This window comes from Mesocricetus auratus, unplaced genomic scaffold (genome assembly GCF_017639785.1).
Source record: "Mesocricetus auratus isolate SY011 unplaced genomic scaffold, BCM_Maur_2.0 Super-Scaffold_100676, whole genome shotgun sequence".
Classification (NCBI taxonomy): Eukaryota; Metazoa; Chordata; class Mammalia; order Rodentia; family Cricetidae; genus Mesocricetus; species Mesocricetus auratus.
Genome location: NW_024429266.1, coordinates 132494789 through 132520201, shown reverse-complemented (window position 1 = coordinate 132520201; position 25413 = coordinate 132494789). Strand labels below are relative to the sequence as shown.

Sequence of the window (25413 nt, the reverse complement as noted above, 5' to 3'; positions counted from 1 at the left end):
TGAACTCTACTTCGGAGTTCCTCTGTCTTCCATGAACTCACTGATAGCCTGTATCTCTGGTCCCTGGGGCTGTTCCTGCATGGGAGTACCCCCTTTTAACTCCCCTCACCCCCACTTGTCTTCTCCACCCATCCCTTTCCTTTCTGTAATAGTCCTTCTTGAATTTTCAGGTTATTTTCCGGCAGTGGTGACACATGCGTTAAATCCAGCACCCAGGAAGCAAAGGCAGGTGGATCTCTGAGTTTGAGCCAGATTGGTCTACAGAGTGAGTTCAAGAACAGCCATGGCTACACAGAGAAACCCTGGCTCAAAAACAACTCCCCCCCAAACCGAATTCAAGTTACAAAACAGGATATAAAGGTAATTGCTTTTTAGTTCTATCTCTGCTGTGACTTTTTTGTAATTGTTTTTGGTTTGGGTGGTGGCTAAGTGTATAAAGATATATTTGATAGTGAAGTGTAAAATAGAGAAGTTCAAAATGTCTGCTTCAATTGTACTGAAGTTCAAGAGCTGTAGTCTTCATGTCCAGTTAATTTTGATGTGTGATTTTTTTTGTTTTTGTTTTTATGAGACAGGGTTTCTCTGTTTTGGAGGCTATCGGTCCAGCCTGGCCTCGAACTCACAGAGATCCGCCTGCCTCCGCCTCCTGAGTGCTGGGATTAAAGGCATGCGCCACCATCTCCTGGCGATGTGTGATTTTTTTTTAACTGCTTTCATAATAAAGTTTCAGAAATTAAAAAGCAAAATCGGGGGGCTAAAGAAATGACTCAGTGGTGGAGCACTGACTGCTCTTTTCAGAGGTCCTGAGTTCAATTCCTAGCAACTATATGGTGTCACACAACCATCTATAGTGGGATCTGATACTTTCTTCTGGAATAAAGGTGTACAATCAGATAGAGCACTCATATAAATAAATAAATCAAAATAAAATTGACAGTATATTCTATTTGTTTGTGTGTGAATGTGAGTGTTTACATATCATGGAGTGCTTGTGGAAGTCAGGCTGACATCTCTCCTTCTACCATGTGAGTCCTTGGGATTTAACTCATCTTATCAGGCTTGGAGGTCAGTGCTTTTATCGACTGAGTCATTTCCCTAGCAACAAGTCTGAAACAAGTTTTATTCTGAAGCCTGGAATGGTCTAGAACTCACCACGAAGCACAGCTGACCTTGATATTGCACCAATCCTCCTGCCTCAAATCTCCTAAATACAGGGATCAGAAACACAGCGCTCATAATCCAGTGCAGTCCTCCCAAAGACACCTGCTGTAGCTGTTCTGATAAAAGTTAGATGGAATCTCATTGTCACTTTGATTTGCATTTCCCTGATGGCTAAAGAGATCAAATAGTTTTATTATGTATTATTGGCTGTTTGGATTCCTTTTGAAAAGTACTTCTAAAATTATTTGCCTATTGGTTAAATCACTCATTGTTTTGTCGTTAAAAAATAATCTTATTTGAGAGTGGTCTTACTCTGTCATCCAGGAAGGCCCTCAGATACATACTCTTCCTGCCTTAGGTTTTTTTTGTTTGTTTGTTTGTTTGTTTTTTGTTTTCTGAGACAGGGTTTCTCTATGTAGACCTAGCTGTCCTAGTGTCTTGGAACTAGCTCTTATAGATCAGGCTGGCCTCAAACTCCCTGCCTTAGTCTTAAAACTTTAAAAAGCTGGGATTACAAGAATGTGCCACCTTGCCTTATTTAGAATTAGTTTTAATATTCTGGTCATTTCATTACTCATCTATGGGATAAATAGCTGGCAATGATTTTCTTATTCTAGAGGTTTTGTCTTCATGGATGGCTTCTTTCTTTATGCATGTTATTTAAATTCTGATATAGTCCTCTGTACCAATTCTAAGTTTTATTTCCTAAACTAATGAAGTCCTATTTGGAAATCATTTCTTCCTCTGAAATCTAGAAGTGTTTCCCCTATATTTTTCCTCTAATACTTTCAAAGTTTCAGGTCTTATATTAAGGCCTTTGATTTATTTTGAGTTTTTTCTACAGAGTGCAAAATAAGGATCTAGTTTTTATCTTTTTATACAAATATGCAATTTTAACCAGCACATGTGTTAAGAAGGCTGTGTTTTTTTCACTGTGTATTTTTAGCAATTTTATAAGAATCAAATGGCTGTAGACACATAGGCCTATTTCTGGACACTCTAGGCTGTTCTACTGGGCTCTGCTTCCATCTCTGTGGCAGTAGCAGGCATTTTTGTTACTATGGCTCTGTATGACATGAGGTATTATGATGTCTCAGCATTGTACTTTAAAAAAAAAAAAACAAAAAACAAAGTCTGTCTACGTAGCCCTGGCTGTCCTGGAATTCACTACATAGATCAGATTGTCCTTGAACTCATATAGAGATCTGTCTGTCTCTGCCTCCCAAGGGCTTAGAGATTAAAGGTGTGTGCTACTAGGTCTGGCAGCAATGTATTTTTGTCTCAGAGTCCTTTGGTTATCAGGGTCTTTTGTGTCCATGTGTAATTTTTAGGATTGACTTTTCTAGTTCTGTGAAGAATGCCATTGATGTACTGTACTCAATCTGTAGATCTATCAGCAGTATGACTATTTTACAAAATTAATTCTCTCAATTTATAAACATACAAAGCCTTTCCATTGTCTAGTTTAATTTAAAAAGTTTACTTTTAGTTATATGTATGTGTCTGTACGTGTGAGTGCATGTCTGAGGAGGCCAGAAGTATCTGGACCCGTGTGCTGCACTTAGGGAGATTGTGAGTTGCCCTGTATGGGATCTGGGGACTGAACTCAGGTGTCTTCAACAGCGTACAGACACCTCTCAACTGCTGAGTGAATTCTTAGTTCCTTTTAATTTCTCTTTAATATTTTACTGTTGTATTAAAATTTGTTTTTACATTTGTGTGTGCATGTGTGTGCTCTAGCGAGCAGGTAAAGGTCAGAGGACAACTTGTGGAAGTCTCTCCTTCTCTTCCTTATGGGTTCAAACTCCAGTTGTCACTCACGCTGGCAAGTGTCCTTGCCTGCTAGGCCATATAACCAGCCCTATTTTACAATTTTTATTGTAAAGGTCATTTACTTCCTTGAAATTTATTCCTATTTTTGAAGGATACGTTGAATAGAATTATTTTCCTGACTTCTTTCTTAGTGCTGTCAATATTGATGTATAAAAAACAGGACTTATGGGCTGGAGAGATGGCTCAGAGGTTAAGAGCACTGGTAGCTCTTCCAGAGGACCTGGGTTCAATTCCCAGCACCCACATGGCAGCTCACAACTGTTTGTAATTCCAGTTCTAGAGGACCTGACATCTTCATAGAGACATTCATTCATGCAGGCAAAACACCAATGCACATAAAAACAAACTAAAAAAAAAACAGGACTTATTTTTGAAAAGTTTCTTTTTGAGATGACATGTTCTTGCTATGCATTCTAGGTTTGACTTGAACTCACAATTCTTAGCCTCCCGAGTACTAAGATACAATATACAATATACCACCACACCTGACAACTATGCGCTACTTCTTTTGAGATCTCATGTAACCCAGACTGGCCTGGAATTATGTAGCTAAAGCTGGTGTTGGCCTCCTGACTTCCTGCCTCCATTCGCCACATGACACAATTGCATTCACCTGCTTAACCCCTTGGTCTTTACTCTTCACCCTCTCTGACTGACCCTAGAACCATTCTTCAGGAAGCATCTTCATCTACATCTCAAGTCTGGGGGGAGCACTATCATGTCCAGACAATCACAGTTTTTTTTTATTTCTGTTTTTATGTGCTGAATTATGCTTACTAACTTGTGTATATTAGATGATCCTTGCACTTCTAAAACAAAACCAGCTTGATCATGTCTATCTTTTTGTTTTGAGACAGGGTTCCTCTGTGTAGTCCTAGGTGTCCTAGAACTAGCTCTTGTAGACCAGGCTGGCCTTGAACTCACAGAGACCCACCTGCTTCTGCCTCCATACTGGGATTAAAGACACGTGCCAACGCAGCCGGCAATCATGGTTTTTTTTTTTTTTTTTGAGACAGGGTTTCTCTGTATTGCTTTGGAGGTTGTCCTGGAACGTGATCTGTAGACCAGGCTGGCCTCAAAATCACAGAGATCCACCTGCCTCTGCCTCCTGAGTGCTGGGATTAAAGGAGTGTGCCACCAATGCCCGGTTCATGTCTATCTTTTAATGCTGTTTAATTTGTAATTATTTTATTATATTTTGCATTTATGTTCATCAGCAATACTGCTCTATAGCTTTTTTCCCTTTATCTCAGAGAGGGTCTCTACATAGCCCCAAATATCCTAGAACTCACTTGGGATGCCAGACTAGCCTTGAGATCATAAAGATCTACCTGACTCTGCCTACTGAGTGCTGGTATTAAGGGCAAGCATCACCATACCATGTCTATCACTTTCTTTTTGTGTGTATCATTTATCATGTTTTGGTAGACATAATACTGCACAGACATAATTTTGTCTCCCAGCAAAGCAAGCTAGGGACCAGATGGATTGAGTTAAATTTTACCAGGCCTTTGAGAAACCACTATGAATGCTTCTATTAATTATTCTGTGACACAGAGAGGGAAGGTACTCCCCCTAAATTAATTCTATAAAACCAGTACTAAACCAACCAAAACCCGATTAAGACGCATTATCAGTTGGGTATGGTGGAGCATGCCTGTATAATTCTAGCACTTGGGAAGTAGAAGCAGGTCTTCAAGGTTTTCTGTAGTGATCTGAACTACCTGAGACCCTTTATTCTCATTTATGTTATGTTTTTAAAAAATCTTTTATGAGCTGCATGGTGGTGGTGCACGCCCTTAATCCCAGCACTTGGGAGGCAGAGGCAGGTGGAACTCTGTGAGTTGGAGACCAGCCTGGTCTACAAGCGCTAGTTCCGGGACAGACTCCAAAGCCACAGAGAAACCCTGTCTCAAAAAACCAAAAACCGAAGGAAAAAAATTTATCATCCATCCATTCATCATCATGCATAGGGTCAGAAATGATACAAGTAACCTGTGAAGATTCTGATAGGTGTAGGTGTCCACACTATTTGTGCTTCTCTCTCTCAGTGCTAAGGTTATATCGGGTGTGGGCCTTCAAGTTATGCTTGTTTGGGGCTGGGTCATCAGCTGCAAGCTTTTGTCTTCTCATTAGTTTATGTATATTTTCCCTGTGCACTATCTGTATTCCTGGCACCTGCAGAGGTTAGAAGTGCGTTGGATCTCCTGGGACTGGAGTTAGACTGCTGTGAGTCACCCTGTGAAAATTGAATCCAGGTCTTCTTCAAGAACAAGTGCTCTTAACTGCTGAGCTATCTGTCCAGACTGTCTTCCATACTTACCAAAGTCCAAGCGGGATTAGGTTGTAGCATACAGTCTACAACATAACTTGTATTTTTCTTCAGGTAAAATGAGGGAATTTATGTCCCCAGAAAGGTTTTATTTACTTTTGGAAGTTTTAACTCTTGGAGGCAGTGTGAAAGCAGGAGCTGTCTCATTGTCCAGACCAAGGTTTGTTAGTATGTGTAGCAGACAACAGGGTGCACACTCACTCCAGTGACCCTCTGTGTATCTAGATGTAGCATTACACAAACTGGTGGTGTATCCCTGGAATGCCTTTGAGTTGAAATAATCAAGTCAATTTATTTGATGGAAGGGGTTCATAGGAGCCAAACCTGCTGTGGGATAATCCTTTTGTATACTGTAACGATGTGTCTCTGCCAAGGTTCCTTCTGATTGGTTTAATAAAGAGCTGAACGGGCTGGGCGTTGGTGGTGCACACCTTTAATCCCAGCACTCGGGAGGCAGAGGCAGGCGGATCTCTGTGAGTTCGAGGCCAGCCTGGTCTACAGAGCGAGTTTCAAGACAGCCTCCAAAACAATACAGAGAAACCCTGTCTCGAAAAACCAAACCAAACCAAACCAAACCAAAAAAAAGGAGCTGAACGGTCAGTGGCTAAGCAGGAGAGGATAGGTGGGACTTCTGAAAAGAGATAGGAACTCTGGGAAGCAGAGAATTTGCCAGCAAGACACAGGGAAATGGGATGTAGTATGGAGAAAAAGGCAATGAGCCATGTGGCAGAATATGGATTAAGTTATAAGAGCTATTTGGGGGCCAGAGAGGTGGTTCCGTGTTTAAGAGCACTTAACTGCTCTTCCAGAGGTCCCCAGTTCAATTTCCAGCAACCACATGATGGCTCACAACCATTTGTAGTGGAATCAGATTCCTTCTTCTGGTTTTCAAGAAGACAGAGCAGTCATATGTGTAAAACACATGAATAAATCTTTTTTAAAGAAGAGCTACATGGAAACAAGCCTAAGTGAAGGCCAAGCTCTCATAATAAAAAGCCCTTTGCCAACTCTGGTCTTAGGCTCTAACCTAGCCCCACCCCCACCACATATGAAACCATGTGACCAGTCTTGATTCTTGTCACAGGACTATCAATGACCATGTGCCTTGCTCATCTCCTCCCCACAAACCAAATTCCCCATTGGATTTGAGACAGACATTCCTCCTTATTTTCAGCTGTCCTTCAAGGAAAAATCACACACCCTTTCAGTGCAGCAATATATCTACAGAGACCCTGAATTGTGATTGTTCACTGTTTTCTGATCCTCAGAGCAATCAGTCCTGGATGAAGCACTTCTGATGGGCACTTCTCAAGACAGTGCATAGCACTCTGAGGTTTTGCTGGGTGGCATAATGGATTTCTTCTTCAAAGCGGGCTTGTCTGGGCGACAGTTTCAGGCTAATCATCCTGACAGACTTAAAATTGTCTAGGAACGAGGTTTTTTTTTTCCTGCAGTTAGGACTGTGGTTTGTTACTGTGAGTGACAGGCACCCTCTGGCTTACCTTACGCTTGTGATCTTCAGTTCTCCTTCCCCCTGACTTGGGGAGCAGGGACAACTAAATTGCAAATTGCTTTGTACTTCTTTGCATTTCTGTGCTATTTAAACTTCTTCCTGTCCTCTTCATTACTCTGATTCTTCTCACTTGCAGAGTTGAAGGATAATGTTATCTTGTCCTTTGGATTAGTTTTGTTCTTTTATATGATACTTAGGATATCTTCCCAACTTTTGACCAGGGTTTCTCCACGTCTGCTAATTTGGTTCAGTTTCTTTGTAGTGGAAGCTGTCCTGTGCACGTACGATATTTGACACCAGTGTCAATGAAGGCTCAGTTTCAATCATTTTAACATACTGTGTTTCAATATTGAATGGGGCTGGAGAACAGGGGACATTTTAGGACAAAGGGCTTCTGTCCAGATTTAAAAATTGTGCTAGCCACAGTGGCTTCCTCAATATGATCAAACCACATATTTATAGTCTTCTTTTGCTCAATAGCTATGATTAAAATGTATTAGTTTCAATTATTTGGAAAAACTATGGTGAGCCATAGATTTTTATTATAAAATGAGTAAGTCTGATGCAGTAGGTAAGGAATTTTTATAACTTTTTAGTGTTATAAAAATTTTTCCTCTTCTAAAAGAAAATCACTAGAACAGAGCACTGACACAAAACAACATCCAGAAGTTAAAATACTTTATTATAAACATTTTCAGAATATAAACTGATTTTGTGTGAAGACTCTGAAACTTTTAAAACTATGTGTAAGATAAGATTATTATAATGTATTTCACTTTCCAACTCAGAAAATAGACTGCAAGTTAGATCTAAAAAAGGATATCTAAATTGCTTCATAGAGAAAGCCAGTGAGCATAAAAATATGTGACTCAAAACTAAAACAAACCCAACCAAGAAACAGATTCCACAAAGTCTGTTAATCCTCCAATTTTAAATAAATGATCTCCCATGGAAAAATAATTCCACTACCACAGCAATTTGGTGAATCAAAGCAGAGCCACACTCTTAAAGGGAAATTCTATCATATGTAAGAAAAATTAATAAAGCTTTTAGAAAACAGGAAAGTAATCTCCATGTTGGAAAGCAAGCATACTGAATTCCTCATGTTCACGTCGTTAGAAGTTGAAACTTCTGTTCACACAGGAAAGTGACATGAACATGAATGCATATAACCAAGCTCCTTGGATGTTATTTCAGTTGAGCCTCAGGAGAACTGACTAAGGAGCTTCAAAACCCAAGGATAGACTGGTCCCAAAGCATCTCCTCCTCCGTCCTTTCTTCACCTTGTTCCTTTTTTTCCTTTCTACGCTTACGGTCCTCTTTCTTAGAGGCTACATCTCGGCTTTTTCTCTCTTTTCGATTCTTAAGTTTTTCTGTACTGTCCTGTACAGTGTCTGTTTCTGCCTTTGTTTTCTTTCTTTGGATGCTCCTGTGTTTGTTTAAATCCATTTCCTCTGAACTCCTTTTCCTCTCGTGTTTGGGCCGTTCTTCTTCTTTTTCTCTGCTCTCCTCTAGATGTCTTTTCCTCTTCTGGTGCATTTGTCTATGACTGGCTTGAGGGTCAATGGTACTGTGTCCTGAGTAGAGGTGCTTGTGAACTACAGATTCTACACTATATGAGCCACAGTTGTATTCTTGCTGACTAAGGTTCAGGGGAACTGGTTTTTCTGAGAAGCCATCCCTAGTAAATTGACAGTAGCTCAGAGAGTCTAATCTCAGCTTTCCATGAGCTGGTAACCACTGGGGTAAGCGGTCTTCTGTCTGTGAACTACTGAAGGATCTTGGGTAGGTATGGTTGGTTCCAGATGGGAATCTCTGATCAAACATCCTATATCTGGGACTGGAATCAAACTCCTCTCTGTACCCACAGCTTTCCAAACAGTCCCCTCTCATCCTTCTGAAACACGTCTTTGGCTCTAAGCCTCTGGCTTTCTGTACTTTAATATAATCTTCAAGTTCATCTTGAAAAGAGTCATATGACTTGTTTGAATGCTTCATTAGGTTGACAAAAAGGGATTCTCTGTAGAAAAGATGGGAGAAAAAAACCTTACTAGATTATTTGTTCTGAAAAATTCGTTGTTCTTAGAAAGGTTAAAATAATAAAAGACCAAATTAAAACCAACTTCAACAAGTACTAAATATTTTGATAATATATATCAAAGAGCAGTATCACAATGGTCAAATATGTCACAAAACAAACCACAAATAACTTTGCTATGCTTCTACACTGGGAGAAAAAGTATAGAAAGAAGCTGACACATGGGATGTTATCATTCAGCTAAAAATGTAAGGCAACAGGGATGTGTGAATTACACGTCTATGGTAGTGGCCTGATCGAAATGTTAGATAATTTCTAAAGCTGTGATGACTTAGTTTCCTGTATTATTGTTTTCTAAGACAAGCAACAGAACCACAATAAAGTAATTTAATTTTTAAAATCTTTACTCAAATAAATGAGTACTTACCTGACTACAGTACTCTAAGACTTACTAATGAAACAATGTGATGTTTGTAAAGTGATTTAGGAATGCTGGAAATGATAAACTCAGCTACAAGATGAGAACACTCTTAGGGTCAGGGTATGAGGGAGGATGGAGAAACAGAATAGAGTTGTGGGGCATCTGTATAGCACTTGGATTCCCCTGTTACTTCTAACTGGTATAAAGGCATTCTAGAATGCCTTCTGGTTTGTTCTCTCCAAGAAGAGTTAAGTATGAGGTGGAAACAATAGGGACAGAACTCATGTAGAAGCGTTTCAGAAGAATCTCACACATACCAGAATTATATATTTTTTCTTGTTAGGAGGGAACAACAACTATTCCTGATTTTCTTTCCCCCACATCAAAATACATTTCTGAGGATCCATTTTCTTTATAAAATTAGGAGGCAGCAGCAAAACCTTATATACAATTGAATATTCCTTCCACTTGAAAAGTACAGTCTAACAAAGCACTCCAGAGTCACGAATAACCAGCGATTATTCTGAAAATCGGAAAATGACCTGAAACCTATTTTCGTGAATTAGAAAAATTGGTGCCATTTTAATTTGAGAAGCATAAAAACTCTAACTAGGAAACCAACAATAAACAGGATAAAACAAAGGCATATTATTTTGATACCTCAGAAGAGCGTGTATACAAATGATCAATAAACACAGTATAGCCGGGCGTTGGTGGCGCACGCCTTTAATCCCAGCACTCGGGAGGCAGAGGCAGGCGGATCTCTGTGAGTTCGAGGCCAGCCTGGTCTACAAAGTGAGTTCCGGGACAGCCTCCAAAAGCCACAGAGAAACCCTGTCTCGAAAAACCAAAAAAATAAAAAATAAAAAAAAAATAAACACAGTATAAGGTGTTGAGGATCACTAGATATAAAACAAGTGTGAATTAAAACCACGGTGAGGGATCACTACACATTCACTGGAATGACTGAAAGACTGACAGTGCTTGGTGAGCACTGCAACTATGACAGCTCTGGCAGGAATGGTAAAGGGGACAATCACTCAGAAAACAAGTTACATACACACTTATGTACTGACTTAGTCATACCATTCAGAGGCATTTACCCCAAAGAGAAGGATGTCTACATAAGACTTAAACATGAATGTTTATAGTAGTTTCATTTTTAATAGCCTCAGAAAGGAAAAAGAAAAAAAAACACAAAACATCCAAATGTAAACCAATAGGTAAATGGGTAAAGCAACTGATGGTCTAACTTACCTAATGGAATAAACATCAGTGATTAAAAAAAAATCCCAGCATCCACCCATTGACAACTGGACAAAGAGGATGAAACTTGGAGAGACACTATGCCAAGCAAAACAAGACAGTCCCTAAAGATCTCAGATGGAATGTAAGTAAAACCTTACCGTTATCAGGCTGAGAACTTGATGGTGAATGATCATATTCAACCATTAATTGCTTCAGTTTTTCAGCATGAATGCTCCACAAAGTGAAGACTACAACAATCAGGGAGCTAAATCACCGAGTAGAGATTACATCTATTTTTGTCTAATGCTCAACTCTCAATCACCTGAAACCAAGCACAATTTTGTCCAAAGATTAAACATTCATACACACTCAACCAACACAGATCAATACACAAGATAAATCTTTATTGTTTTGTTGTCAGCCTGAAACTTTTTACATTTATTGTGTGTGTGTGTATGTATATATAAAACATTTTTATCTACTGAACCATCATGCCAGCCACTAAAATCTTAAGGTTTTTTTTTTTTTTTTTTTTTTGAGGCAGGGTCTCTCTACATAGCCCTGTCTGGCCTGGAACACACTATGTAGACTAGGCTGGCCTCAAACTCACAAAGATCCAGCTGTCTCTGCCTCCCAAGTGCTGGGATTAAAGGTGTATACCACCATGCCTGGTGAGCATTTTTTTTAAACCTTGAAAAAACTATTTTGATTATTAATGCACTGTGCCTATTATCACCCTTCTTGTCCTCCATTCTGGTTTTCCCAGACTTACTTAGACTTACAGGAGCTCCTCTTTCCAGTATACCTTAATCCCCTATGGACCTCTTGGTGCTGATATAGTGACTACCTAACTCTTTTCTACCACCTTCTAGTGCATCTCCACTCCTCTATGACACCCAATAACTTGCAGAACCACTCTCTACTAGGGACCCCCAGTGGTCACACTAGGCTAGGTTCTCAGATCAGTGCACTGCTCTGATCATGCCTCTCATCAGAGAAGCTTCTTGCAGTAGGTGAGTCAGAGAAACACAACTGGACATGTGTGGAGAGTGACAGACTTTGGAGAACTCAGTCCTAAATAATGTCTTCATTAAACTTCTATCTTTAAGGTTCAGGGATCAATGTGGAAGAGAAGACACATTGTAAGAGTCAGAGGTGATGGATGACTCCAAGAAAACTCCTTCTAGGCAGTATCAGGACTGATGCACATATGTATTCAGACTGTGGCAGCATGTATGATATCTGCATAGGTTCAAGCCAGATGGGGTCTCAGCACTGAAAAGGGAAACTGGACATAAAGTTCTACCCCTAACCAAGAAACTATTTGTAATTGATTCCTGCTTGGAACGGGAAAATTAGTTTTCTCCAATGGAGTCATATTGGAGATACACCTGGAGGTGTATCAACCACACTCCAGGGCAGGTCCCATGCCCAGGAGTACTTGCCTAACAAAAAAAAAGCTCATTTTTTTTTTACATTACTTGTTTTGTTCCATGTGTGTGTCAGAGACAGAGACAGGGAGAGAGATAACATGAAGTTGGGTATGTAGGAAGGTAGGGAAGTTCTGAGAGAGGCTCAAGGAGGGGAAGAACATGGTCAAAATATTGTGAAATAAAAATTTTAAATGTATTATCACAATGGTGAGATGGTTCAGTATAATGGTGCTTGCCACCAAGCCTAAGGATCTGAGTTTGATAATTCATGGTAGGAGAGAACTGACTGGTTCTTGTTGAGTTCAATTCTCTCTAACCTCCACATACTCACACGATGGCACACATGACCCCCCCATTATGATGTTGGCTCAGTGGGTATATGTTTGTCACATAACTACAAAGACCTAAGAGTTCAAATCTCAGGAACACATGTAAAGGCAGGTATACTAGCATGTGCCCATAATCTATTAACTAAAAAAATTATTACTATCTTGGGAGTTTTAATCAGGTCAGAATGCTAGCATTAAGAAAACAATAGCTGGGTAGTGGTGGCACACACCTTTAATCCCAGCACTCAAGAGGCAGAGGCAGTTGGATCTTTGTGAGTTCTAGGCTAGTCTGGTCTACAGAGCAAGTTCCAGGGCAGACTCCAAAAGCTACACAGAGAAACCTTGTCTTAACACAAAGTCAAGGATTTTGAGGAAGGGTATGTATTGCTGGTAGGAATATAAATCTGATCAGACACTAAGGAAATGTATATGAAAGCACTCCAAAAAACAAACAAACAAACAACAACAACAACAACAAAAGCCCTACAGCCTGGTCTACAAAGCTACATAGAGAAACCCTGTCTCAAAAAAAAAAACAAAAACAAAAACAACAACAACAACAAAACCACTAAAAACTAGAACTACTGTATAATCCAGCTTTCTCACTTTTGGGTATAAACCTCTTATGACTCAGGTCAACATATTTACTACAGCACTTTTCACAATAGCCAGGTTACAGAATCAAATTATCCATCAACAGATAGACAGATAAAGAAAATGTGCTATATACTGCATAACAGAATTTCATGCAGTTATAAAAAAGAATCAACTGTTGTTTGCTAGAAAATGGATGCAAACTAGAGATCATCATATTAAGTGAAATAGGCCAGGCTCCTGGGCGAATATGGTAGGCAAAACAGAGTCATGAGAATAACTTCAGGTTAAAAAAAAACAAAAACAAAACTCAAGTGCTGTATGGGGTTATAAAACATAGCCCTCCTGCTGCTGGAATAATTTTAGTCATCATAGAACATGAGAAAGTGAGCCAGTGACTCAGAGCAAAAACAAAGATGCTCTGGTCTTCTCTAATCACATTATGAAGATGTCCTAACAGACTTGCATTGTCTACCTCTAAATTCGTGTAAGAGAAAATAATCTCTGAATGAATTTAAAGCTGTTAACCTAATGAACGAAGCTTGGTGGCACACACCTTTAATCTCAGCCCTCAGGAGGCAGAAGAAGGTGGATCTCAGTGAGTTCAAGGCCAACCTGGTCTATAAAGTGAGTTCCAGGACAGCCAGAGCTGTTACACAAAGAAACTCTGTCTCAAGAAAAACAAAAAAAAAAAAAAAAACTAAAACAAAAGACAAAATAAACACCAAAATGTTGGTACAGGGAAAAATCAATAACATTTATGAGTACAATCATAAATGATTTCTCTTGAATTTACATTTATCTTTTATTTATTTATTTATTTATTTTTTTGGTTTTTATGAGACAGGGTTTCTCTGTATTGTTTTGGAGGCTGTCAGTCCAGCCCGGCCTCGAACTCACAGAGATCCACCTGCCTCTGCCTCCTGAGTGCTGGGATTAAAGGCGTGCGCCACCACCGCCTGGCTTACATTTATCTTTCTAAGTATTACTTTACAATCATAAAAACCAATTAAAAAATTCAGCACTACACAAAGAACCAATAAAAGTTAAAAGAATTAAAATTTTTTTAAAAACACAACTCAAATGTCAAAAATAACACTTTGACTACCTAATACTTTTCTAGAGAATTAGAATAAACAGTTGGGTGCCTGATTTTACTTAATTCTTACAAAAATGGCAAACAGGGCATTTTGCAGATTTAAGAAATAGAGTCAAAGTGACTTGCCCAACAATTAATGGCAAAATTGAGACCTGAATCCAAGACCCCACAACCCAAAGCTGAGAAATAACTATAATCTTTGATAACTTTAAACCACATATGAACTAAGATGTAGTTTTAGACAAGATTACCAATGGATAACACCAAATGAAATGGTTGGCAAGATGGCTCAGTAAAGGGCACCTAAGGCCAAACCCAGTCACCTATGTCTGATCCCTGGGAACTGACTCTCAGTTGTCCTTGACCTCCCCTCAGTGCTGTGGCAAGTGTACACCCACACACAAAATAAATACATGCGTGTATGTGGGAACCACTTAGATGCGGTCTTTAAAAACAGCACAACTGACTTTTATGTTTCATTAAAATAAATGTACCTAGTACTTTTGCATCCAAAATACCAAGCTAGAGAGATCAAGTTTATCCAGGTCTCTAAACATTAAGAGACCAGAGTAGGAAAAGACTATTGTACACAGACAGTAGTGTTTAATGGCTGCCATCAGGACACCATTATTCAGACAAGATACAGAATGGAAGTCACACCACCGAGAACACTGAACAGGGACTCAGACTTCATGTAAAGCAGTGATTCTCCACCTTCCAAATGTTTTGACCCTTTAATATAGTTCCTTATGGTGATCCCAACCATAATATTGTTTTCGTTGCTACTTAACTGAAATTTAGCTACTGCTGGGAATCATATGTAAATTTATCTATGTTTTCTGATGGTCCTAGGTGACCCCTGTGAAAGGGCTGTTTGATCCCACAAAGAGGTCTTGACCCACAGGTTGTCAACCACTGATGTACAGCCATAGTCCCACCTGTGACTAGCTGAGTCACAACTCATCTGGGTCAGTATCTTCATCTGACTGAGAGGCAAGCCCCACTAAATAGTTCCCAGCTCTCACTTTCTGTGACTTGAAGCCTCTATTTAAAAGGCTGTCAAAGGTAAAACTACTACTTACTTACTACTACTTTCCACATCAGCAAAAGCAACTAATGAGGTGGATACAACGAAAATGGGGGAGGGGTGAGCCTCAGAGTTAGAAAGACCTGAGTTTAAACTCTAATTATGCAAATATGTCAGCACATTATTTCTTTTCTGAGTTAGTGTCTTCTCCCATCAAAAGGACAATAACATTTACCACATAGGGTTCTTAAAAAGATTAAGTAAAATGGCACAGTTGAGGTTTATCTGCTACTTTTAAGAGCTTCCAAAAGATAAGGTCTCTTTAATTTTCAACCTATCTCATAATGAAAAATCTTTGTTCAAACAGCAGCACCTCTACGCAGATGCCTTTTATTTAAAAACCTGTCTGCATTAATTCCTGGCTATCTACAGAGAAAACAAAGGAAGGCAAAACACTGGAGGAGCTTGTGTTTTCAATCTTCAGTTAGCAATATCATTTCACATAACATCTCAAATTTAAATTTTCCAACTGCCTACAAGGTTATATAGTAATAGCCTTTTGCTCATGATAATGTCAATTTTGACATGAAAACATTAAGCAAGTCTAATATTTAATATGGTAACATTCTTTCAAACTTTTAAAAAATTAATTTATTATATGTGTTGGGTGTACATGCCAGAGCAGGTGTGTGTGTGTGTGTGTGTGTAAGTTGGGGTATAACTAACTGGAGTTGGTTCTTTTGCCTTCCAACAAGTGGGTTCCAGGGGCTGAACACAGGTCATCAGACTTGGTGGTGCAAATCTTTATCCACTGAGCCTCATGGCCTCAAATTAGCAATCCTCCTTGCCTCAGCCTCATGAGTAACTGTAATTACAAATGTGTGCTATCAAACTGGATGTAACATTTTCCTATAGTTCAGAAAACATCACTCTAAATGAGAAGGTACCTGGAAACCAATGATTAGGCCTTATGGAAGTGGTCTGGGGCACAATATTGAAATAAGAACATCAAACCTGGGCACTTTTTGGTAGCAAACAACCTCAAGAAATGAAGCCAATTCTATGAGTCACTGACTCTAAACTAGTTAGACCCTCCATATGTCCCTGTGCTCCAAAATTTGGGATTCAATCAGCTATTAATAAAATTTTTAATAGAGAGTGAGAAGACTTATTTTCCTTGTCATCATTCCCTAAACAATACAGTGTAACAACTTCTTATGTAACGTTTACACTGTACTGGGTTACTGGGTATTTCAAATAATCTAGAGATGACTCAAGCATATAGGAGAATATATAAAGGCTGTATACAACTACACTAATTCAGACTTGGATATTTGCATATTTTGTTACAAGAGGTAGGGGGTCTGGAATCAACTCCCTGCAGATAATTAAATATGACTGTATGTCACTAATGGTCTATGAAAATCACAGGGAGGAACCACAAACCATCTTCACCTATGGCAGGCAAACTTCTACAGTTGGGAAATATTTAGGTCAAGGGGTCATTACCTTAAGATTGGATTAATGCCAGTTGTAAGTGCTTGAAACTGCAAATTTGATTTCTCTCCACACACATACCCTTGCCTTCCTCCATTAAGGTGGCTTTCACCAGATGCTAGCATCTTAAAATAGAAATCACCAGCCTCTACACCTGTGAGAAATCTTTTTGATAAAATAGTGTGGTATTTGGTTTTATCAACATAAAATGGACTAAAGACAAATGCCAACTATTTAGCACTAAAATTGTACTTTATATGCAGGTATTTATTTTGTTGTTTGAGACATAGTCTCCCTACTTTAGCTCTTGATAAAATGGAACTATTTAGGACAGTCTAGCCTTAAAGTTGAGAACTTCCTGTCTTTACCTCCTGAGTGCTAGGATTATGGGTATATGCTTTTTTTGTACCTACTTAAATTGGAAAAGAGGTGTTATGAAGAAATGTCCATGGTATATTATAAAAGCTATATACTTCCAATTTTAGTATCAACAACCCAATACATACAAGAAAAGGAATTACTATAGCTGTACCATGACCCATTTACTTCTTTCCCAGGGGTGGGGGCTGGGGGGGTTATGGTAGAAGGCAGGTAGCACCCAAAACTGAATAAAGCCCTGAATGGTATTTTCTGGGAGAAAACTCATCTTTAAAATTCCCTTTTACGATATCCTTGTCCTAGGATTACTAATAGTAAACACAGCCCATAGCTAGGAGACATAGCATCCTGAAGAATGCCATAAAAGTTACCTAACTCCCTCAGGTACATGGATATATTCAAAACCTGTGTGAAATGGCCCAGTGAATCACTTAGAAACTATCCATTATTCTGGCTCAGAGATAAAAGTTTGAAAAACGTCTGAAACATCTTTCACTTCCTAGACACTACTTTATTTCATTTGGGTTTCTAAATGAACTTATCTTTGGATGAGTTACTTATTCTTGATACTGTATAATATTGTTGACTCATGGAAGTCTGATTTGGTTCAACCTTGTTAGTTATACTTCATTGAAAATAAACTGGAAAAGCATACCTTGAATGGGGATTGTTACACAAATCTGTACTATAGTTTTTGGTTTTTTGCAGAAATGAAAAATTCTGTATTTATGCTGGTTATTTTCAAACTAAGCCTGACTCCAGTACCAGTATGTAGATTTAAAAGATTTGCTTTAAAATGGGTGCTCAACAATCTGTTAAGAAACATTTTAGAGGGCTGGAGAGATAGCTCAGAGGTTAAGAGCACTGACTGCTCTTCCAGAGGTCCTGAGTTCAATCCCCAGCAACCACATGGTAGCTCACAGCCATTTATAATGAGATCGGGTGTTCTCTTCTGGCTTGCAGACAGACATGGAGGCAGGATGTTGTATTCATAATAAATCTTTAAAAAAACATTTTAGAAAGAATTTGAAGATACTTTCTTGCAATTATTTTGAGTTGTTTAAAAATATGTAGTTTAGCTACATTTGACTGTAAAGTCAGTAAGGTAAAAAGGTTAATGTAGTTTCCACAACTTCCCTTGATTCCAAATTAGTGCACACAAACCAACCATAATGATACCGACTCGTCTTTGGATATGATCTGTGTTCAAATTGGCCCCAAATTCTTGGACTCATGTGATCCTATTTCATCAGCTTCTGGCTTAAAAAGTTTTACTGGTCCTATTTTGAAAGTGAGGATGGAACTGTAATGACTGGAAGCAGAATAATTCTTTTGTAACTTTTGGAGGGGTTTCCCACTATGGTCTTAAACAGACACACACATTTAAATTCCAAGCATCATCTTAAAGTCTACCAGCAGAACTACTTAAATTGGAAAAGTGGTGTTATGAAGAAGAAATGTCCATGGTATATTATAAAAGCTATATACTTCCAATTTTAGTATCAACAACCCAATATATACAAGAAAGGAATTACTATAGCTCTACCATGACCCATTTACTTCTTTCCCAGGAGTGGGGGTGGGAGGGGTGGTAGAAGGCAGGCAGCACCTAAAACTGTTTGTTTTAATAACTATTCAGATATTTTCTTTTCCTAAGATAAGGTCTTACAGGGCAGCCCAGGCCAGCTTTGGATTCCCGAGCTTTCTGCTTTAGCCTATGAACACTGGGATTACAGGCATGTATTACATGCCCAGTCCAAATGTTTTAGGGAGTGGGAGTAGGTGAGGGGCAGTTTCTCTATATAGACCAGACAGGCCTAAAACTCAAGAAATCTGTTTGTTTCTGCCTCCCAAGTGTTGGGATTAAAAGAAACACCACACCTGGTTCTAGCCTACCTTTTATAACTATCAAAAATAAAATATACTGAGTCCTAAATCAGGATGAATGATACATTCCTATAATCCCAACACTTGAAAGGTGAGAAGATTGGGAAGGAGTTCCAAAGGTAGTTTACCTGTAATAGTGACTAGGTAACTTTTTCAACTGTTTTCTCTCTGCTTTTTCAAATCTTACTGATTTTGATCATAACTCAACAGATTCTTTTTGAATGTCATCAAATGGCCACTAAGAGTCCAAACTTCCATGTTCTATTACTGTCTCAGCACACAGCCACAACATGGAAGGAAAACAACCAAAAACAAAAAAAAAACTATTAAAACCAGTCCAAAACTGTAAGTCTAGTATACACAGGCCTTCAGAGGTTCCTCAACCTTGACAATACTGCTATTCTAAATAGAATAATTCTGTTGTGTGTATAGGGGTTGTCTTGTGTATTTAGAAATGTTTGTGGCATCTCTGACTTATACCAAATTGATTATCTATAGCATTTGCTTACCACGTTCTTCTGTCCAGTATGACAACAAGCAACAGTATCTCTAGACGTTGCCAAATGGAGGATGGGGAGCTTGACACAGACACATTGTTGGTTGAGACCACTGGGCTAGTCTAATTACCCCACTCAGTAGATGACATAACCCAAAACCATAAAGTGTGTGACTTTCTCAGGGTCATACACTTGTAGAAAAACTAGCAATAAAACCTATTCTTGGTGAAGACTATCTCACTAGTCTCATTTTTACCACCTATGAGTAGTACAGAGGTTATAGCTAAATAGATTATCACTTAGTCTTTTGCACATATTAGAATCATTGAAAAGAAAGTAGATGAGAAAACTGGCAGAAAAGTTGGTCTTGTTTTTCCATGAAGAACTGATTCTAAATCATCCTGTGATCTGACTTTAGAACTAAAGAGAACTTCAGTGTTGACATACTTCGTGATAGGCAGTAAGTTTTAAAGGCAAAAATTAGAAAAATAATAATTTAGGTTGAGCGCTGGTGGTACACACTTTTAATACCAGAACTCAGGAGGCAGAGGCAGGTGGGTCTCTGGGAGATGCAGGTCAGCCAGAGCTGTTACACAGGGAACACTGGCTTGAAAAAGCAAAAATTAATAAATGTTCAGACTTTAAAAAAAAAAGAAAAAATCTCAGGACTGAAGATACTTATTTTATTGTAACAAATTTCCAGCATCATCACCACTGACTAGAAGTGTTCATGAAAATGTTTTAAGGATAATACTATTGTACTGCTGTGCTATTTCTCCAAAGTGAAATGTGTAAAAAAAAAAAAGAAAGGACATGAAATAGATATCATGAAAAAAATTACTTTTAGCGTTATGTTTATGGAAATTCTAGAATGCAATCTAAATTATACTACAAATATTCTGACTTCTATTATCTTTCATGCTGAAGATAAGGAACAATATAAGGCAAACACATCAAGTACTAAAAATGTTTGTTTCCGGGTGTTTTACTGAAATGCAGTGGGGATCATGTGCCATGATATAAAATTATTTCCAAAACTGCTTTAAAGAATTATTTCATAGGTGTAGGCTTTCTGAAGGTGTGTAGTACCCACAAGACCCCACAGATTTCTACTGAGATAGTCAACAGCTTTTTGTATTTTGGTAAATGTGTTGGTGAGACTACCAAACTCTCCAAACCTCCATCCATATAAAGTGACTTAACCACACTTTAACATGGTCCCTAGCGGCCCACAAGTCCCCAGCCCCACATTAAGGAAAAGCTCTGGCTGTCAAGTTTTCTGTTTATTTTAGCCCTCACTTGATGACAGGTCTCTGGACTCTGGGTTTGTGATGCTCAGGGCCTCAGGCATGTTAGACAGGTGTTCTACCCACAGCAGGGATCACCCTTTTATTTACTTTAAAATGTTACCCCCCCCTTTTTCCTTAAGTAGTGTCTCACTGTGTAGTTCTGGCTGAGCAGGAACTCTCTTATGTAGACCAGGATAGTTGGTCTTTGCCTCTCCAGGGCTGGGGATTAAAGTCGGGCAGCACCATACCCAACAAAGGCTCTGTCCTGTCAGCTTATTTCCCACAGCTCAGCAGGGTCTTCCAAAGACTATAAAATCATTTCTTTGAAATGCAATCAGGATGGCAGAGGTGCCTTCCCAGTCTCTGTGGGAGGACAGGCGCCTAACTTCCATAATTCCCAGGTGGCAGAAGCAATGACTAACCCTTTGCAATTTTTCACCTCTCCAGTCTACTTCAGCTCGGTCTTCTCTTACACATTTTTTTTTTTTTAAGGCCCGTGTCATCCCCGAGCATTTCAGGACACAGCTCAGCTTGGCCGCTAGTCAGTGGGTATGGGATAAAATATCGCTTCTCACCGCTCTCACAGGGGCAGCACATCCTAAAACTCGAAACTCCTAAAACTCGTCAATGTAGGTTTGTGCGGTTTTTTAAAAACTCGTCTTCCGGGGGTCTCCAGAAGCCTAGAAAAGTTTCAGGGTGACCCCCCTCCCACCTCACCTCTCCACTTCCTCGAGCAAACGTTCAGCTCGGCAGCAGCTCCCACGCTACTATTTTCCAGAACCTTCCTAATTGCCTACCACCTGTCCCTACGTGGCCCGCCGTGAAGTCTACACTCCGCCAGACCGAGGCTGCCCTCTCCGGGGGTGGCTTGAAGATTCCTCTCGGACCCCCACTTCCCTCGCCCTCTGCCGGGCCGCCTCTTATCCTGGCCCCCTCGGACCTGGGCTTCGGCGCCAGGCGGTGGCGTCGCCTGGCCGGGGCGCGGCGGGTGCTGAGGGGGCAGTGGGGAGAGGGGCGCTCCGCCCGCCGCGCCCGGGTCGTCGGCCATTTCGCAGGCGGGGCCGAGGCTCGGCCTTCCCTAGGCCGCGGGAGTTGAGGGCTGAAGCTCGGGCCGCCCCCGCCGCCGGGCGGGAACTCACCTTCTCTGAGGCAGGGGCGGGCGTCTACAACTACTGTCCCCCTCCCCGCCAACAACGCCGGCCGGGGGTCAGAGGCTGCGGTGGAGGTGGCGGAGAGGCAGGAACGCCGCTGCCGCCGCCGCCGCCTCCGCCGCAGAGCAGGCGCGGTGGGGGAGGAGGCGGAGACCTAACTTCCTGAGGGGAAGTCGCCGCCACCACCCGCGGCTGACTGGACGACGCCAGCGCCATGGCGGCGTGGCGCGCAGGCGCGCGTGCGCAGCACGGCGGCCTCGCGTGCCCGCCGCTTCCTAGCCCCGCCCTCCATCTTTGCTCCGCCCCTTCCCGCCATTTCGGACTCTAACCGGCCCGGTTCCTAAAAGTAGTTATCTTGGTGGGTGTCCTTCCTTCTTGCCATTGGAGGAAAGAAACCTGGTGACGCAGCTCACCCAGAGGGCCAAAGTGAGTCTGGAAGTGTGTGGATCCGCAGGCAAAGTATCTAAACAACGCACACCCGGCTTTTCTCTTGTTATTAAGTCAAGCACAGCCCCTGCTCAGGATACATTGCCAGCATAGTCCCTAAATCCCTTCTTTCCCTCTCAGGTTATGCACACACCGTATAATCATCTGGTTATGCCCAGTCTCCCTGCCCCTAGATGACTACATTTGTTCGCACTTACTTTACTAAAACACACACACACACACACACACACACACACACACACACACACACACACACACACGCTCCTATCACATGGATACAACATCTCACGCAAGCACTGCTAAAGTATATTTAGTTTTCTTTACATTGGTCCTGGGGCTTGGTAGCAATCTTTACACAAAGAACCTTGTGTAATTGGGTCTCACTTTAGCCCAGGCTGGTCCCAAACCAGTGACTGAAGGGTTAATCACCTAAAAGCCTCCAGTGGACCCAGAAGCTCAGAGTTGACTACAGCTTCTGATAAGGCTACCCACAGATCCTTCTTCCTGACCGCCGAGGAGCTGGCCTGCAGATGGAATCTTCCATTCTCAAAGCTCCCCACTTTCAGAGCCAGAAAACCCGAGGACCCCAGCACCATATTGCCTCACATGCACAGGGTCTCACTTCCCTGAGAGCCTGCAGCCCTTCAGATTAAAGACCAGTTCTGTTTCTGGAGAGGCCTGTCTTCATTTCCACTTGCTCCCATCAATCCTTATCTAACAATAACAACCCTGTTGGAATCACAAGCGTGAGCCAGAGCTCCCCTGGGTTTGTTGCTGTTGTGGTTGTTTTTGTTTGTTTTTTTTAGGATTGAAGACCGGGCATGGAAAACAGGGCCCTTCTGCCTCAGACTACCAAGTGTTAGAATTATAAGCCCCTACCCACTGAGCCATCTCCAAAGGCCCTGATTCCTGTTAATACTACTCTCTTGTGTAACTCAACATGCTGCATTTGTTTCCTTTCCCAGAAATTGCCACTTCCCTACTTCCTAATAAACTCCAGTAGGAGGATCACCTGGCCTACACACAGGTAAGCGATCCATCACTGGATTCACCATTCTTCAATAACACAGGGAGGGGAGAGAACATGAGATTTTTTTGTTTGTGCTGTAATTAGATTATGATGGGCTATTTATGTGAGTGCTTGTTGTACATATAAATTTTTCTGTCTTCCCTCCACCTTTGAAATATTTACTTTCAAAATATTCTTTATTTTGCAAATAAATGGAAGCATGATGTTCTTAAAGATTTGCTTTTAATCATGTGTTTGGGAGGGGATTGTTTGAGTGTGTGGATGTCCAAGGAGGTCAGAGGCACAGCCAGTTAAATATGTTCTGCTGTGGATGTTGGGAACCTGACAGGTACTTTGTAAAAGCGGTGAAGAGCTCTTAACCTCTGAGCCATCTTTCCAGCCCCTCACCTTTATTTTCAATGCCATTCTCCGTTTATATTTAGCACCCCTTTTATTCGGCCTCTGAACTTTCCTTTTGTGTCTCTCGCCTTGCTTATGGAATGAATGAAGGAGACTGTGAGAACCGGGAGGCAACGAACTCCTCCTGGCCTGTTTAATGTTGCCAAGCATTCTGAGCATTCTATTATTAGCCTCAGCAGTGGCAGGCAAATGCTTTCTGCAAAAGGTCAGCAATAAGCACTTCTGGCTCTGCCGGTCATGTGTTTTCCATGGGATAGGGTCTGACATTGTAATATGTATACAACTATAGAAGACAGGTAAGCATGTAAACGTGTTTGTTTTCTGGTACGGTTATATTTACAACAACTGAAATTTGAATTTTGTCTAGTTTTTTTTTTTTGCCACAAAATTCATTTGATTCCCCACCCCACCCATTGAAGACAGTAAAACTATTTTTAGTTCACAGCTGTAAAGGGCCTGGAAGTCTTTTGTCCTGAAAGAACTTTGACATCAAGTAGAAAGGAATTTGAAGGGCTGTCATTTTCACTAAAGAGTTGAACAATGTACACGCTTGCAGCCCCCTTGATTTGCCACTAGATGGTAATCTTTGCGAGCATGTATCTCAGCCAGTGAGTCTTCGGCAGAGGGGACATGATAGCTTTTCCAGGGTGAGGTAGCATTCCTGAATTTGTACAGGTACACCAAAAACTTATCACAAACCGTATTGGCCCCTTTTTCCCCTTCTGGCTTTCCTAGCTATCCATGCATATTCTCTAAATTGTAACATATACAACCTAGGGAACACAATCAGGACTTCTGTGATCAGTTTAAAGGGTTAGGACAACAAAGCATATACATAGGGTCACAGCTAAAGCTTTCAGCGCTACAACAGGCATCTGGAAACAGATCCTACTCAAAATCTCAGCTCAGCAGGACAAACTCCTTCTTACATTAAGTGGCTACTTTAGCAACTTGGGAGGTTAATGTTGGACAATCACAAGTTTATGTAGTCAGCTTGAAATATATATATATATATATATATATATATATATATGTATATATATATATATGCACTGTTACAAAATGGCGGCAGCATTAGCAGCATAAGTAGCAGCAGGTATCTGAAGTCATGCCTAGCTCTTTTAATGATCCACCAGTCTCTCCAAACACAGCCAGCTCCTTGTATATGGCATCTTCACACTACCTTTGTTTACTTTTAAGGATATAGTCCAAGCTGACACCTCTCCACCACCAGCCTGGGAGCTAGTGCCAATGCCCACTGTTTCACTGATGCTAGGCAGCCTTAGACAATGAAGAATCTCTGTTCATCTCCAAAACACAGAGGGATATTTCAGGTAGGTGAAAAAGCTATCTAGGGTCACCTAAGTCTAGAACTTTGCTCTTTAATATATATTTTTACTAGAGTCGCTCATGATGACACACACCTTTAATCCCAGCACTTGGGAGGCCAGTCTGGTCTACAAAGTAAGTTCAAGGACAGCCAGAGCTACACCGAGAAACCCTGTCTTGAAAGACAAACAACAAAAGAACAAACAAATAAACAATATTCATTTTTACTAATTTAATATTACATTTGTGTATCTGCATGTAGATATGTGCACATGTGTCCAGGAGCCTCTGAAGCCAGAGGCATAGGATCTCCCAGGAACTAGAATGAGAGTTAGTTGTGAACCTCCAAATATAGGCGCTGGGAACCTAGTTAGGATCCTCTGCAAGAGCAGTATAGCATTCTCAATCCCTGAGCCATCTCTCTCCAGCCTCTAGAACTCTGTATGTTTTCATGGAGAAGGCTTTAATATATACCGGAATT

The 25413-nt window shown here is 40.6% G+C and overlaps 1 protein-coding gene and 1 long non-coding RNA gene across 3 annotated transcripts in view; one reads left to right on the top strand and one right to left on the bottom strand.

Moving 5' to 3' along the window:
* Positions 1 to 204: 204 nt before the first annotated feature.
* Positions 205 to 25413, top strand: part of LOC110342004 — a 28212-nt gene continuing 3003 nt past the window's right edge. The window contains exons 1-3 of the long non-coding RNA XR_005873781.1: positions 205 to 360; positions 23140 to 23201; positions 24804 to 24937. This is a non-coding gene — a long non-coding RNA (uncharacterized LOC110342004). The remainder of the gene's footprint in view (positions 361 to 23139; positions 23202 to 24803; positions 24938 to 25413) is intronic.
* Positions 7503 to 21932, bottom strand: Krcc1 (lysine rich coiled-coil 1). 2 transcript variants are annotated; one of them, XM_005076082.4, is made up of 3 exons: positions 21716 to 21929; positions 10705 to 10868; positions 7503 to 8859 (listed from the first exon to the last, which is right to left on the bottom strand). In XM_005076082.4, the coding sequence occupies exon 3, from the start codon at positions 8835 to 8837 to the stop codon at positions 8067 to 8069; it is 771 nt and encodes a 256-aa protein (XP_005076139.1). In that variant the 5' UTR covers positions 8838 to 8859; positions 10705 to 10868; positions 21716 to 21929; the 3' UTR covers positions 7503 to 8066. The 2 variants fall into 2 exon arrangements, with proteins under 2 accessions (XP_005076139.1, XP_021086296.1); XM_021230637.2 differs by lacking the exon at positions 10705 to 10868 and having other exon boundaries at positions 21716 to 21932.